The sequence below is a fragment of the Nanorana parkeri genome, unplaced genomic scaffold (assembly GCF_000935625.1).
Source record: "Nanorana parkeri isolate BGI_ZX_2015 unplaced genomic scaffold, ASM93562v1 scaffold13, whole genome shotgun sequence".
NCBI lineage: Eukaryota > Metazoa > Chordata > Amphibia > Anura > Dicroglossidae > Nanorana > Nanorana parkeri.
Genome location: NW_017306281.1, coordinates 3925594 through 3943229, shown reverse-complemented (window position 1 = coordinate 3943229; position 17636 = coordinate 3925594). Strand labels below are relative to the sequence as shown.

Genomic DNA, 17636 nt, shown 5'->3' with positions numbered 1-17636 from the left:
CCCCACCCCCAACCCCCCCCCCCCCCTCCACTCCCAAATATTTATTTCCATGTTTTTCAGAATGTCAGGATAGATCCTAGCAGTGGGTTTGCTTATGAAATGTGGAAAGATCTTCCAGTACCCTTCTTCATGTCCATCTACATATTTGAAGTAGTGAACCATAAAGAAGTCCTTTTGGGAGAAAAGCCTCGGGTTGAGGAGCGTGGACCTTATGTTTACAGGTGCAGTAGAGTTTAGATATACAAAAAAATTGTTTGAAATTTCCTGGCCTATCGATTCCATGGAAGGGGCAGTGCTCAGTGTATGTGCCACTTATTTGAGAAGACCTGTTTTAATCGGTAATACGGAGTGGTGCACTAGTGGCATTACAGAACATTTGCCTAAAGCTGTTGATCAACTGATATGCGCCGTTCTCAATATAGCAGCAGAACATACACTATGTTGCCAAAAGTATTGGGACACCCCTCCAAATCATTGGATTCAGGTGTTCTGTGAAACTTCCTTGCTACTAAATATTCCCCGGTCACCCGTTAAGGTGGCCATACACTTTACAACCATCGCAAGACCTTAGTCTTGCGATGGTTGTAAAGTACTTTAAAAAAACGTACGATCTGCCCATCTTGGACAGGCAGATCGTACTCTCGATCATCGCAAGCCCGCCCCCTTGAGGGGTGGGCTTACGATGACTGTAATGAGGGGCGGGCTTATGATGACTGCAAACGGGCAGTGTGCGCATGCGCACACCGGCCCGTTCGGCAGTTGTCGAACCAGCAGGCCACTAACTTGCCGAGAATCGTGCGATTTCCCGGCAGGTTTTCTAGCATGCTGGTTCGACGGAGGACGTGCGACCGTACAGCCTTCCATACACTGCACGATTCTCGTACGATCGTGGGATTTCCCGCGATTCTCGTACGAGAATCGTGCAGTGTATGGGCACCTTTAGTGGTATAACAAAGTGGGAGCAACAGCAACTCAGCCACTATGTGGTAGGCCACGTAAAATGACAGAGCAGGGTCAGCGCATGCTGAAGCGCACAGTGTGCAAAAATCTCCAACTGTCTGCTGAGTCAATAGCTACAGACCTCCACTTCGTGTGGCCTTCAGATTGGCACAACAGTGTGTAGACAGCTTCATGGAATGGGTTTCCATGGCCGAGCAGCTGCATCCAAGCCTTGCATCACCAAGTGCAATGCAAAGCGTCGGATGCAGTGGTGTAAAGCACGCCGCCACTGGACTCTAGAGAAATGGAGAAGTGTTCTCTGGATTGACGAATCGTGCTGTCTGGCAATCCAATGGACATGTCTGAGTTTAGCGGTTGCCAGGAGAATGGTACTTGTCTGACTGCATTGTGCCAAGTGTAAAGTTTGGTGGAGGAGGGATTATGGTGTGGGGTTGTTTTTTCAGGGGTTGGGCTTGGCCCCTTAGTTCCAGTGAAGGGAACTCTTAAGGCATCAGCATACCAAGACATTTTGGACAATTTCATGCTCCCAACTTTGTGGGAACAGTTTGGGGATGGCCCCTTCCTGTTCCAACATGACTGCGCACCACTGCACAAAGCAAGGTCCATAAAGACATGGATGAGCAAGTTTGGGATGGAGGAACTTGGCTGACCTGCACAGAGTCTTGACCTCAACCCAATAGAACACCTTCGGGATGAATTAGAGCGGAGACTGCGAGCCAGGCCTTGTCCAACATCAGTACCTGACCTCACAAATGCGCTTCTGGAAGAATGGTCAAACATTCTCATAGACTCACTCCTAAACCTTGTGGCCGCCTTCCCATAAGAGTTGAAGCTGTTATAGCTGCAAAGGGTGGGCCAACTCAATATTGAACCCTACGGACTAAGACTGGGATGCCATTAAAGGTCATGTGCGTGTAAAGGCAGGAGTCCCAATACTTTTGGCAATATAGTGTATTTCTGTACCTCCTCCAAAAACATGGGAATATTTCTGTAAGCTATACATTTAGTCCAAAAACCATGCAAAACTCATCCTTGGCCTCTTTAAATCTCTTGGCTATAATTTTTCATGAAAAAAGTGGAGAAATGAACATTAGCCTCCTTATCCTTAAAGTATATGTTCCACCTGTGAAGTATCTTAGCAGACCCAAAGGTAGGTCAGAGTCGCAGCAAGTGGGGTGAAATAGTGTGATTTTACCTGGAACAAAACCTACATCATAAGGGAGTAACCAGTCTACTTTACTTAACATTGAGGAAGGGCCTTCCTAATTGTGCTGAGATACTAAAGTGGCACAGTGAACAGTATTACCACATGAGAGAATATCATTTGATCAATCTTGATGCTTGATCTGCGTGTGCTTCAGGTGTTGTATTCTGAAAGGGAAACTATTGCATGAAGTGTATTTTACCAAGTGAAAAATGTGGGTGTTAGTACAGTGGAGCAGGTTCCATAGTGCAAATACTTGTCACTTGGATCTGGCCACTACTGCTAATACTTTGAATCCAGCTGTGAAACTTAAAAGAGAACTGTGGGGTAACCTTTTTTTATCCTATAGTCCTCTTTAGGGTCACAGAAGGACGTATACTAACATCCTCCAGTGACCCAAAACTCTATGCTGCCACAGCCGGGGCGGATCCAGACGATGCTGTTAAAACCCACCCCGCTGGCTGATTGACAGTGGGCTCGGTCTATCTAGAGCAGGGTTCTCAAACCTCTGGCCCTCCAGCTGTGGTGGAACTACAAATCCCATGAGGCATTGCAAGATTCTCACAGCCACAGACATGACTCCCGAAGAGATGCATCATGGGATTTGTAGTTTCACCACAGCTGGAGGGCCGGAGGTTTGAGACCCCTGATCTAGAGGCTGAGCCAGCTATGCCTGCCCCTCCCAGTCGATCCCTCCAGTCATCTCTGCTTTTGCTCACTTCCCGATCAATAGAGCCGACGTGTGACAGTTTCAGTGTCGCATGTTGACGCTAACTATGGGGGATGAGTAGAATTCACTCGCCCCATAGTTCTCATTTAATGAAGCTATGTTGGTCATGCTACCTGCAGCAGTATAGCACTGTAGGTACCAGTGTAAGACTTCCTACACTGACAGATGACCCAGATCCAGGGCAGTTTTATTTGGTTAATGGTTTTGTTTTCTATAATAAACATATATTATATTTTTCTAAAGAACTGGATTTTTATCTGTTTAATTCATGCACTGTAATATCATGATGGGCCAAATATGGTATTGTACTCAAATGCCTGATCAGGGAACCCCGTTGGGTCACTTAGCAGTTGTAGGTGTCCCCTGTATGCTTGGCTGGAGTTTAGGCGCTTGGCATGGAAAAATTGTGTGTGACAACTAAGACCTACTTAGAAGCTGGTGCCAGCTACTTCCTTTCAAATCTCAATGCCTTTCCTGTCTTATTTTTGAACTTTGAGCTGCAAATTGCCAGGTATGCATTTGTGATGTAGATACAGTATTGGTGTTTTCTAGGTAAACTGGAATTGTGGCAAAGCCTGTTGGCCATGAAAAAATTCCAAAGTTTAATAATGGTTATCCTTACTAGTAGGTGTGTGCATGACTGTTAAAATGCCCATACAGATAAGGTATCAAGCAATCTAATCTAACCAATTATCTGTGGAAAATTTGGCATAGTTTTATAGGCAGTGCTTGGCGTTTGAGGCCAGAATATGTCCATATGGAGGTCTCCTTGGTATATTTAATGTAAGTCAGAATTCACCATCACATTTGATGGATACATTTATCACGATTGGGTTGTCCTACCTTGAGACGGCAAATCTAGGGTCGCCTTTTGGAGCTCTGCTCATCTTTTTTGCAGCTTTCATATACTTAAGTTCATTTGTTTGCACTTCAGTGTACAAACTGCTCAAAATGTAGCCCAAAAGGGGCATTTGCTCTTCCTCTTTTATTTTTATTTTTTTTTAGTGCTGTGTATAGGAGCTAGACCTTCTTCTTTTTTTTTTCCCTGTCTTTCCGATGCATGCCTGTAAATGGTGGTCTTTCCTCAATTCCTTAAACCGCAGTTCACACAAGACATGAAGCAGTATAAGCACTACATGTTTGTGTGCTTTCACCTTTTCTTCAGTGCATAAGTCCTTAATCTAGTGACACTGCTTGCTTGTGTTCATTAACTTTGTGTCATATACATACACTACCAGCGCTGACTATTTCATCACTCTCTTCAAACAAAATGGTCTTCCTTGGGGGGAGGCAGCAGAGCACATCCGACTGCAAAATCTTTAAATACATGCAAAGGACAGCGCCTTTTCCTGGTGAAGTAGATCACATCTATTTAATAAATAATACGATTAAAACTACTCCCCAAACAGATGAACATATAAGTGTGTATGTACTGGTATCCCACATCATTCACTGTCACAGCGAAGAACCAATATACTGGCAGCAGGTGTATAGCATGGACCAGTCTTGCCTGTTACTGTGACCATCTTGGTAACCGGCAGGACCCGTTATACACCTGCTGCCAGTATATTGGACAGGTGTCCACGAACTCCTGGAGATGTGTGGTCGTGGTAGGAGTTGAGAAGTACTAGAAGGCATAGAATAAGTGGCAGGCACAGCCAGGACGCCACGTAAAGCGCACTCTCACAAAAACTGTTACAGCTAATTGGTCATTTTCTGTGTTTGCACCAAATACAGTTCAGCTTATGGATTGATTTATTTTTTACAGCAATATTCAGTGACTGCCTTTTTGAAATATGATTTTTTTTTTTTAATATAAAGATCTGAGTCATTTCGGAGGTTACTGAGAACTTCAATGATGTTATGATTAAATTGGTAGTAGCATCTATATGTAAAGTTGTTGGGTTTTTTACCCAAGCACTTTTTTTTTTTAGTTTTTTTTTGTGTTCAACTATACAAGGTGTAATTTGTGTCATTCTTATTTCTAGGGAACGCAAACAGAAATTTAACATCACCTTTAATGAAAATGGAACAGTCTCATTTGTGGAGAATCGAATTCTCCATTTTGATCCTGATAAATCTGCAGGAAGTGAAGAACAATATATTATATTTCCAAACATTCTTGTCCTGGTAACTTTTTTTTATTCCTTTTTTTTTTCTTTATAGCCATTATAACATAATATTGCGGACGTTTGTATTACTGAAGTTTTGCCTTATTAAGAATGCTAACTTGGAGCACCATAGTGACAACGGCAGAATATGATTGCAAGTTCAAAATTGTACAGTTTTTCACCAGTATATGACATAAGGAAATGTTCCAAAGGGGCACTTGTTCCAGTGGCCACTTTCTAAGGTTGAAATGTCCTTACTTCCTATTGTGTCTTCAGGACAGGAAGTGAGGCGCAGTCTCTCCAAAGCAACATGGATGATGACCTAGTATTCCCAGCTCTCTCAATCAACAAAAAGATGTTGGCTTTAGATAAACTTTAAGTTTCTGATGTAATTTCAAAGGAATTAAAAAAGACCACCACATTTTAATATATATAAAAAAAAAAGTGCTGCTCATAAGTCCTGAAAATGAATATAAAACTGTACAGTATAATATGGTGACTTACTCTTTAAACTTGTGCATGTAGGGTTAACTAACAAGATAATCATTCTGTATGAAAATTCAAATCCACTAAAAAGAAAAAAGGCTTTTTGGTTATTAGAACAGGGATTAGCGCCTCTGGAGTTCATTGGCCAAAACATGCTTTTATGGTAAAGTGAGGAGTGGTATAACGTGACGTTGGTTTTTATTGCTGTCTGTACCGGTCCAAGTAAATACCCCCCCATTTACTTGTATGATCAGACAGAAAAATGGAGGGGGTAAACCTGGAGCATTTTAACTTCTTGTGTAGGGCATTACCTTTTTGAAGAGTCTTTTTTTCATTATAAGTAGTATGATATTTAAAGATACCATTTAGCATTTAAACCAAAGGAAATCTTAATTCAGAAACACATCCTTTTAATTTAAAAAAAAGGGGATCGCTAAGCTTTCATAGTTTGCCATAAAATCCCCAAAAATGTGGGTTTAATTGATCATATGGTAACATATGATCAATTTAACTTGGAATGGCGTGCTTCTCAAAAACAGAGTAGGTGATGATCTAAGCTGGGCCCATTACCAATGCCAGGCAACATCTCTGACAGGGACCAGCGCTGACAGAGCCTCCTACATGGGCTTTCCGATCAGGTCAGCCTAATGTTACTCTATGGGTAGCCACATCTAAATAGACTGGCATCGAATCCCCTCCCTGGTCTGACCATGTGAAAGGGGCCCAACTTCCAAATGTTTATGCATTATTTATTTTGTTATAATACAGCTTTTTATTAAACTATTTTTTTTATTTTATTTCTATAGGTTCCATCATTGATGATGAAAGATTCAGGAAGCTTCATGAAATGGGTCCTCAGTGGAGCATTCGCAGGTTTTGGCCAAGATGCCTTCATTAACAAAACTGTTAAAGAGCTTTTGTGGGGATACAGTGACCCATTTCTAGATTTCATGAATACACTTCTCCCTGGAAAACTTCCATTCAAAGGGAAGTTTGGCTTGTTTGCAGATGTAAGTAAAATATGCCCTTGGAAATGTGACCATTAGGCTCTGTTTTTGGCTTCTAAAATGGTTAATGTCTTTTTTTTTTCCCCCCTCTATAGTTCAATAACACAAACTCTGGTATTTTTACGGTAAACACTGGAGTAAAAGACATCAGTCAAGTCCAAATGGTAGACACATGGAATGGACTAAGCAAGGTAGTGTGTGTTTTCTTCTCCTTTTTCCACAATGAGTGGTATCTGGTTATGTGTGGACTAGTGATAATAGTCCAAAGGCTCTTTTTAATGAAGTTATGGAGAATCTGGGGAAATATTTTTGCATTTGGGTATCTGATATGGAACTGTATTCCAACCTGATGCCATATATACAATTTCTTAAGAAAAAAACCCCAAGGATTGTGCCTCTAAGTGTATCTGTTATTGTTATGTGCAGTCAGATATACTTTAAATATTAGAACTGTCATGTTGTCATATATATATATATAATCTTTTTTTTTAAATGGGTGTGAGCATGGAATGGTACCAATGGTATGGTTTTCTACAAATTGGCATTTATAAGTGCATGTGGTTTTACAAAGCTTGTGTTTTCAATCTAATATTGACTGGCTTTACATACTAGACCATGTGTGTATGTGGCTTTGGTAGGATCGAATTATGTTTAAAACTAGTGTAAATGTAAAAATATGAAACACTACTGCTACGTAGTTTAAATTTAAATAAATCCTTGTTTTTATTATTGTGTTCTTGTTCGTATAGTCACTATATGTATAAAACCAGGTACCAAAAATAAAGGGTGTGTGTTTCACTTTTATTTTTGCAGGTTAATTTCTGGAATTCTGAGCAAGCCAATATGATTAATGGAACTGCTGGTCAAATGTGGCCACCTTTTCGGACACCTGCCCAGCCTCTGGAGTTCTACAGTCCAGATGCCTGCAGGTAATGTAGTATTGTTAAGTGGCAAATCCAGGGTAGGGGTAATATACTTTGTGTGTGGGGTTTTTTTTTTTTCTGTAAGCCAAACAACTCCTTTTTCTAATTGTGCTTTTTGGGTGACATCATGAAGTTTCTGCCCAGCTGAGAAGTCGGACTGTTCCTTGCCTCCGAATTCTCCAGATCTAGTATGTCTAGTATTAAATTTTTCTAAACCTAAAGTAAATGACAATGGTCAGAAACACATCCTTTTAATTTAAAAAAAAGGGGATCGCTAAGCTTTCATAGTTTGCCATAAAATCCCCAAAAATGTGGGTTTAATTGATCATATGGTAACATATGATCAATTTAACTTGGAATGGCGTGCTTCTCAAAAACAGAGTAGGTGATGATCTAAGCTGGGCCCATTACCAATGCCAGGCAACATCTCTGACAGGGACCAGCGCTGACAGAGCCTCCTACATGGGCTTTCCGATCAGGTCAGCCTAATGTTACTCTATGGGTAGCCACATCTAAATAGACTGGCATCGAATCCCCTCCCTGGTCTGACCATGTGAAAGGGGCCCAACTTCCAAATGTTTATGCATTATTTATTTTGTTATAATACAGCTTTTTATTAAACTATTTTTTTTATTTTATTTCTATAGGTTCCATCATTGATGATGAAAGATTCAGGAAGCTTCATGAAATGGGTCCTCAGTGGAGCATTCGCAGGTTTTGGCCAAGATGCCTTCATTAACAAAACTGTTAAAGAGCTTTTGTGGGGATACAGTGACCCATTTCTAGATTTCATGAATACACTTCTCCCTGGAAAACTTCCATTCAAAGGGAAGTTTGGCTTGTTTGCAGATGTAAGTAAAATATGCCCTTGGAAATGTGACCATTAGGCTCTGTTTTTGGCTTCTAAAATGGTTAATGTCTTTTTTTTTTCCCCCCTCTATAGTTCAATAACACAAACTCTGGTATTTTTACGGTAAACACTGGAGTAAAAGACATCAGTCAAGTCCAAATGGTAGACACATGGAATGGACTAAGCAAGGTAGTGTGTGTTTTCTTCTCCTTTTTCCACAATGAGTGGTATCTGGTTATGTGTGGACTAGTGATAATAGTCCAAAGGCTCTTTTTAATGAAGTTATGGAGAATCTGGGGAAATATTTTTGCATTTGGGTATCTGATATGGAACTGTATTCCAACCTGATGCCATATATACAATTTCTTAAGAAAAAAACCCCAAGGATTGTGCCTCTAAGTGTATCTGTTATTGTTATGTGCAGTCAGATATACTTTAAATATTAGAACTGTCATGTTGTCATATATATATATATAATCTTTTTTTTTAAATGGGTGTGAGCATGGAATGGTACCAATGGTATGGTTTTCTACAAATTGGCATTTATAAGTGCATGTGGTTTTACAAAGCTTGTGTTTTCAATCTAATATTGACTGGCTTTACATACTAGACCATGTGTGTATGTGGCTTTGGTAGGATCGAATTATGTTTAAAACTAGTGTAAATGTAAAAATATGAAACACTACTGCTACGTAGTTTAAATTTAAATAAATCCTTGTTTTTATTATTGTGTTCTTGTTCGTATAGTCACTATATGTATAAAACCAGGTACCAAAAATAAAGGGTGTGTGTTTCACTTTTATTTTTGCAGGTTAATTTCTGGAATTCTGAGCAAGCCAATATGATTAATGGAACTGCTGGTCAAATGTGGCCACCTTTTCGGACACCTGCCCAGCCTCTGGAGTTCTACAGTCCAGATGCCTGCAGGTAATGTAGTATTGTTAAGTGGCAAATCCAGGGTAGGGGTAATATACTTTGTGTGTGGGGTTTTTTTTTTTTCTTTAAGCCAAACAACTCCTTTTTCTAATTGATAGGCATAGATGAACTTTTTTTTTTTTTTTTTGAAAGGTCACTCCATGGTCCAAAGCTGCTATGGGTGGCCAATAGTGCGGTCTGCAATGAAATGGGGGTGGACTACAGTGCCAGGTCTGAAGTTGAGGTGTGCATTACTGCAGCTGAGATTTTGGGCCTCCAGGGGTGCTCTGCAAGCTAGGTGATTATATGGGAGCTCACCTCTATATGGCTACTCTTCGTACTTTATAGACACTATATTACTAGTATTGCGATTAAAGGAAATATGGGGCTGCCACTGCTGACGTCTTCTGAACATGCTAGTTCCTTGTCTGTCAGGCTTATCCAGTGGCTTTAATGCTTTCTCAATCCTTAATATGGAACGTGTGCAGATCAGGGGTTCAGACTTGCTACATGCTTGCTTTCATCGCTGATTGGACGCATCGAGACCCCAAGGGAACTAGATGTTTCAGAAGTAGTTCAGTATTAAAAGCCTGCACACTTCTATCTGTATAGGTTTCATTTATTTGGTAATTTTGTACTATGGACAGTGAGTTTTAGGTATCCATTTCCATTGTTGCATGTAAATTGTGGCTGGCAGAAAAGAAGTAATCGATGGACAGAATTGGTGAGTGCAGCAGATGTTAACATTGTGGAACACTATTTTAGCCTATCTGTTAAAATGCCTCTAATCAGAAAAGTATGGGGAGCTGCCATTGCTAATTTCTACATTTACAAATGTTAGACTTTTTTTTTTTTTTTTTTCCATCAAATGGAGATGTAAGGGATTCTGACACGCCTTTTACAACATTATTGTTAAAAAGCCAGGACACAGCCAAGCAACTAGTGTTTTCAAGAGTGCCAGAAATGGCAGCCCCCATACTCTTCCCACAAGTAACTTTAACCTGTGTCCATTAAATCTACTATTGTGGGATTACCAAACTGTAGTTTTCACAACAAGAACAGATGAGCCTTGAAGCTGCTCATTTTAGTTGAAGATATAAAATACAACCTCTAAACTGACACTTCAGTGTTAACTATGAAGGCCATCCATGTTTACGTGGATTCTGTGTAATGATTTCTGAAGCTTTAAGAAGGTCAAAGAGCTTATTTAATCAAACATGGCTATACAACAAAACCTCTGTATTATATCTAAAAATAAATCTGTGCTTTGCTTAGGGGATCGCCATACTTTTGTGTGTGTGTGTATGTATATGTGTTAGGTCCTTTTTTGAGTTTTAGTGGAGCAGTGTTTTGTGTGGGTCCAGATGGAATTTTATTTTATTTTAAGTTTTTTATGCTGGACTGGTATGTTGACTGTTCCTATAGCTTTTAAGAAATATAGGGTTAATAATCTGGCTATACATGCACAGACTGGGGCCCCCTTACCCATCTCCACTTGTTATTTTACAAGTGACCTGGTCTAGTTGTATAGACCCCAATGCAGGTTAAAGCAGGTGAACTATTCTTGTGGCTTCCAGGATCTGCTCCTAAGCCTATACATGACTGTCACTTCCTGGCACAAAAACAGATCTGCACATGCTGGGTGAATTGTAAAGATTTGGTTGCAGAAAACCCACAGAAGTTCGGATCAGTCAGGACCAATCCAAAGTTAAAGGAAGAGAAAGCTCTGCCAAGTGGCCTTAGTAAAGTATGAAATGTTCTGATATATTTATAAACTCTCTTTACATAACACTATCACAGGTGTACATACTTTTGCATTTTCAAACTCCTTATACAAAGGTGTGTTTCATGTACATGCACTATTTTGTTTTCATTCCTGGAAGCATGACACTTAGTGCAAGGGTTTCAATGTTTGGCTCTAATATATGGCCAGCATCCTTGAAATGAATATATTCCCCACAATAATGACCACTACAAACACTTAATCTGGTAAAGTGAACCCTTTAAAAAAACCGTAATATCCCACTCACTAGATCAGAACCCCTAAAACAAGCCTGAATCCCCAAGGTGCCCCCCACCCTCCCAAAAAATAGCTGAACTTGAACACTCCCCCCTTTTAAGATGGTATTCTTACAGTATTCCTCTCTCAACGCACGGTTGTTAGAGAATTATGGAGCTGCCATCGCTGACTTCTTTCTGTAAATGTTAGTTTCTTGACTGTTATGCTAACCTACTAACCTTGGTACTGTAATGAGCTTCTGACAAGGAAAATGTATGGAGATCAGGACCATTTGAGAAAAGCCAATAGTCCTTGTCTGCATACTTGCTGCAATGCAATGAATCACTTGCCAAGAGCAAAAGGACCAGGATGATGGCCAGAAATTTGCATCTGTTAGCTCAACAGTGGCAGCCTCCATGTTTCTATGACTGATTTCTTTATCTTACCCCTAATGTGAGCTTAACAATAACCTCTGCCAATCCCTTACAATAACTCCTATAGCATGTTTTTTTTAAAGGTGTGTTTTTGTTGTTTAGTGTACATATTAGGGTTAATGTACAATGAGTGCTAAAATTCAGTGATTTGCTAAAGCATATAACAAAGTGAAATAGAGCTGCAGCTAACGATTATTTCCAAAATCGATTAGTTAGCCGATTATTAAGTTCGATTAATCGGATAGAATAAATTTTAAAAAATGGCCCCAGTAATGGGACTACTAGTTTGTATTGAGATTGTAGTCCATTACAGGAGCAAGCTTGGAGCGGTGGAAATAAAGAAAAAAAAAAGTGTGGTGTGCAATATAGTGAAATGAAAAGTGTAAAATTATAGAGCAATGAATGCAGAATGGCACCGGCTATAGAGTACTACAAAACCCAGCAATAGTACATTATACCGCACAATGCAGAATACCACCAGTTATAGAGGAATACAACAAATCCCAGCAATAGTACATAATAGCTGGCGGTATTTTAGTCCTGGTATACTATTGCTGGGTTTTCTAGTACTCTATAGCTAGTGGTATTCGGCATTGCACCACTGTGTATAATGTATTATTGCTGGGTTTTGTAGTCCTCTGGTGGTATTCCGCATTGCACCACTGTATAATGTATTATTGCTGGGATTTGTAGTCCTCTATACAGCGCAATGCAGAATACCACCAGCTATATAGGAATACAACAAATCCCAGCAATACATTATACATAATGTATGATGTATTGCTGGGATTTGTAGTCCTCTGTATAATATACAGCACAATGTACCATCAGCTAAAGAGGAATACAAATCCCAGCAATACATTATAGAGCACCATGTGGGGGGGGAGGGAAGTGCAGGCTTACCTGAGCAGTCTTCCAGCAACTTGCTTCTGAGATCGGGCCTGTCTGTCGGCGGCTGTCATCCCCCCACACCTGCTCCTCCTTACTTCTCCCTGTGCCGATCGTGGATGTGGGCGGGCGGTGAGGAGGTGCGGCGTGTGGATCGTGGATGCGGGCAGGGGGGTCTGGCAGCGGCGAGCGTGAGGTGGGGAGGAGGTGCGGCACGCAGCGTGTGGAGCTGTGAACAGGGCCAACAAATTGGAAGCAGATTAATCGATTGAAAAAGTCGACAACTTTTTCAATAATCTATTATGTCGATTAGTTGTTGCAGCCCTAGAGTGAAATAAGTGGTCTATTTTACAGTTTCCTTGAGAATAGAAGGTTGCTAGCCAATTGACTTGGTTGGGTATAAAGTATTAACCAAGCCCTAATGTATACTGACCATGGAGCTCTGATGTCTGGATAGATGGTATACAGGGATTATGTGTTGTGTGCTATTGTGTTGGTGAAATATGGAATATATTTTGACTCTCGGTTGTTTAAATACATCTGCCTTATCAGAAAGGCAGAGTCTACAGTCTGCATATGTAGGGGGCATGCCTTATCCCCTATACACCAGCAGTTGGTTACCAGAGTATTGGTCACCCGAGTTATGGTCATGTAGATTCAGCAATTGTTCCCCCCCCCCTTGTGTTCTGTTGGGGAGATGTTCCTCCACTAAAGCTTGCCATACACCTATAGATAATCTGCAGATTTTCTATGGTCAGATGGAAAAAGTGCAACAGATTACTCCATGTATGCTAAACATGGTGGATGGAGGAATCTCCCACTGGGCCAAGCTTCATTATCTTGCTAGTCTGCCCGCTGGCTGTCAGACTACCTGAACAATCTGATTGGATGCAGGCACTGTTGAAGTATTTTGAAAGCCAGCGAGGCCAAGTAGCAAGATATTGAAACTTGGCCCAGTGGGAGATTCCTCCATCCACACAGTTCAGCGTAGATGGAGGAATCTGTTGATCTTATTCCATCTGACCACAGAAAATCTGCAGATAATCTATAGGTGTATGGCCAGCTTTGGAGACACAACCGTAAAAGATCTTGTCAAAGCGACAGTTGTCATCTGAATTGCTGTTCTGGTGGCCAGCTATAAGATTTCGTTTTTTCCCACAACTTTCTGTTCAGTGACCATTGACAATGGACCAGGACAAACACATAAGTATGCCGTTTTTTTCGTTGACCCTAAGAACTGGGACTGGTCCTCAAGAGAACTTTTTAATGCTTCTATAAATGTACCTGAACTCTAAGGCCCCATTCACACTGAGCGATATGGAAATCGCGCGACTTTTTCTTCCTATTGGGCTGTATGCAATCAGGAGCAATATCGCTCAAAATCGCTCAAAAAAGGGTCATGTAGGAGCGACAAGCTACCAGCGACGAGCTACAAGCGATTATTGAGCGACGAGATGTGAACAGCTACATTGAAATGTATTGGTGAAGCTACATAGAGCGATATAGCGCGGAAATATGAGCGATATCGCTGCAAAAATCGCTCCATAAATCGCTCAATGTGAACGGGGCCTAAAGGTGCCCATACACTGCACGATTCTCGTATGAGAATCGCGGGAAATCCCGCGATCGTACGTGAATCGTGCAGTGTATGGAAGGCATGCGACCATTTCTACTGTACGGTCGCACGTCTTCCATCGAACCAGCATGTTTGAAAACCCGCCGGGAATCTTATGATTCTCGGCGAGTTGGTGGCCTGCTGGTTCGACAAACTGCCGAACGGGCCGGTGTGCGCATGCACACACTGCCCGTTTGCAGTCAGCGTAAGCCCGCCCCTCATTAGTCATCGCAAGCCCGCCCCTCAGGGGGCGTGGCTTGCGATGATCGAGAATGCGATCTGCCCGTCCAAGATGGGCAGATCGTACGTTTTTTTAATCCCTTTACAACCATTGCAAGACTAAGGTCTTGCGATGGTTGTACAGTGTATGGCCACCTTTACACTGCTATAATTTAGGGTTTGGCCTATAGGCAAAATGCATGCCATCAGGTGGATGGAATTACATAATTACATAATTGTATGATTCCATTGGTCAGCTGAGGTCTGTCAGTTTTGAAAGAGACTTGAAGGGGAACTGGAGCTTCTAACTTGTATAGAGGAATGACTCGGTTACAGCATTCTTCCATTACACATTTCCTAACTTCTGTACACCACAAACCTGCAGGTTTCTGAAAGTAATCCTCTGCCCTAGGTAGTCTGCCTACATAATTGACAGTACATTTTTACAATGTAGAATTTGCAAGAAAATTACAATTTACAAAGTTAAAACAAAGCATACCTTTTCCAAATGATTGCAGGTCTCTGACATTGGTTTACGAGAAAGAAGAGTCTTTCAGAGGTATCCCAACCTATCGGTACACTGCACCCGGCTATCTGTTTGCAAATGGTTCAGACTATCCTCCCAATGAAGGGTTTTGCCCATGCACGGCGTCTGGTATAATGAACGTCAGTTCCTGCCGGGCTGGTATGTATTTTTAATGTTTACCCAATTGTGTGTGTATATTACAAACATGTACATATACAGGGCCAATTAAACTACCAGCATGTCTTGAGTGTGGGAGGAAACCGGAGTACCCAGGTAAAAACCCACACAAGCACAGGGAAAACCTACAAATTCCTTGTATTGTTAGAAACTTGTTAAGAGAATTACTTTATTAGGTCCAGGTCTCATGCTACCCTCTTTCTTCTGCAAGTAAATACACAAGTTTTTTGGAATCCTGCTTTACCAATTTATTTAGCCATACCTTCAATTCCCTCTCCTGCTACATTTTCACACTTGTTGATCTGTGTCCAGGTCAAGAAAGTGTTTAAAACGTGTGGGAACCTCCATTTAGTTTTTTTTTTCTTTTTTTCTTTTGTTCATGTTCAAAGTACTTGAAATGCTTTTGGTGCATAATATGCACACTAAGTGGATATGCAAACACTGAAACCAACATTTTGATGACAGCAGTTCCAAACCTGTAAATAGCTGGTTAGCTGACAGTAAATGTCCAGAATGTAGCAACTTCTAGGTTATCTGGTGACCAACATTCTAAGATAACGAGCCTAATAGTTTAAAGTCCTGAAGCAGTTGACCATGTGTCTGTTAGGGAGTCTGAAAGCTGTTTGGAAAATATAACAGGTTTGATGCTGGGAAATATTATCTAGAACAGTATTTTGTTAGTAAGTAAACAAATAAGTAACTTGAAAGTTTAGTAATTCTGCAATTTCCACTGTGAGGCATAAAACTATTGTGTGTGGTAAAAGGTGGTATTTAAAGTCTCAGGTTTTTTTCCCCCAATAGATCTATAGCTAGCAAGCATTTAATTGTATGCAAAAACATAAAAAAAAAAAAAAGGGGTAAACTTGCCAAATGGGTAAAAACATACCTGTGTCTGCGGTGCTTGCTTCTGGCTGTAGAATCCCAGCTTCGGCCATGCAGGAGGAAGTGTGCGCGCATGTGCAGTTGTGATATCACTGGAGGGGAGGAGAGACTGTGTAGGTGAATGCACGCAGCCATGAGCTTGCACGCTGGACAGACTCTGTGCAGGTGGGATGTGTGCTTTGTCTGCATGTCAGGGCTTCATTTTCAATTGCACCTCCAAGTATAAACACTAAGCTTTTCTTTTTAATTACATTAGAGAACTATTAATTTTTTTTGTGGCACGCTGAATTATAAAGTCCTTGATCTAAATTAAACACAGCTAAATGGTTTCCGGTTTTCATAAAGGAATGGGAATTGACGTTCAGCCAACACGGGAGATACATTTGTGGAGCTTTGTGCATTATATGAGAATATGCAGATCTTTAAACTGCTGGAAAAATCTGTTTTGTGTATGGTCAGCCATGTAAATTGGTTTTAAGCTGTGATTAACTGTAAGGAGTTAACAAACTTTAAACTTTGATTTCCCCAGGTGCTCCCATGTTTCTGTCTTTTCCTCACTTCTACAAAGCGGATCCTGGATTTGTGAATGCTGTGGATGGACTACACCCAAGTGAAAAGCTGCATTCCCTATTCCTAGATCTGCACCCTGTAAGTGTTTGGGTCCATGTACAATAACAAAAAAAAATCTTCCTAATGTAGTTCCTAAAGTTGAACTAACAGAGCAGTATAAGATGCCACTGATGGCCTGTTTTTGTGAACACCGTCTAAAGCTTTCATGATTCAGTTGTTTCACGACTCTGCCCAAGAACAAGACTTAGCTGGTTGAATGCTTTTTCCTGGTTAGTGACTTTCAATATTGATGGCAGGGACAGCCAGGCAACTAGCAGTGAAGATTAGCATTGCCAGCCCACTTATTTCTCTGTGAAGGTTCCCTTAAATCTCTATTGGGAAAGTGAGGTTGCCATTGCTTTTGAAAATGCTTGTTGATTGGCTTTCATGCCAATGTTGAGCCATGGACCTAGAACAAGCATGTAGAGCAGGAAGTCAGTTTTTCAACTTTTTCTTTAATAGTTTCAAATCTTTTTGAACCACTGATTAAGTACAACTGAAGGCTCCTGTAATGACAATCTAAGCAAGTAGTAAATCCAGTTACTATGTGATGCACAATCCTAAAGTAAACTAAACTTAATTTACCCTCCCTGACTGAGCCAAATCTTCCTTCATTTGTCTCGCACTCTTCCAGACACTGCAGATCAAAGGGAGAGTTTCAGCAACAGAAGCAGTGCTGCCAATCAGCCTTTTGCCTGAGATGAAGTGTAGTATATGTTCTTATCAGTGTTCAGGAGGGAAAATGTGCTGCTGTTCTGGCCTTATGGTAGGAATGGCTGGCTACAAAGTACCCTGCCGGAGATGATTGGGGGGGCTCGAAGGAATCTGAATTAAGTGTCTGTCCATCCAAGGGTGGAGGTTAGGAGTGTTAGATCTAAAGGCAGGGCTGCCATTACAAATCTGCATACATGGCTAGCACCACCCCAGCCTGCTAACGGCATGCTGTTGCTTGTGGTCCCCCTCAGTCTCGCACTATTATACATTTATATAGCTCTGACCTGTACCACAAGGCTGTACGGAGAACTATGAACCAGTCAGTTTCTGTACAGAGGAGCTTACACTCCAATGGAGAATGGCACCAGCAGTAGCGGGACTACAAAT

At 41.1% G+C, this 17636-nt stretch overlaps 1 protein-coding gene across 1 annotated transcript in view; it reads left to right on the top strand.

Annotated features, from left to right (window-relative positions):
* Positions 1–17636, top strand: part of SCARB1 (scavenger receptor class B member 1) — an 85544-nt gene that overhangs the window by 45895 nt on the left and 22013 nt on the right. Inside the window, exons 2-8 of the mRNA XM_018557630.1 lie at positions 61–221; positions 4883–5024; positions 6298–6501; positions 6594–6689; positions 7312–7427; positions 14860–15026; positions 16456–16574. Coding sequence (XP_018413132.1) covers positions 61–221; positions 4883–5024; positions 6298–6501; positions 6594–6689; positions 7312–7427; positions 14860–15026; positions 16456–16574 — 1005 coding nt within the window. The remainder of the gene's footprint in view (positions 1–60; positions 222–4882; positions 5025–6297; positions 6502–6593; positions 6690–7311; positions 7428–14859; positions 15027–16455; positions 16575–17636) is intronic.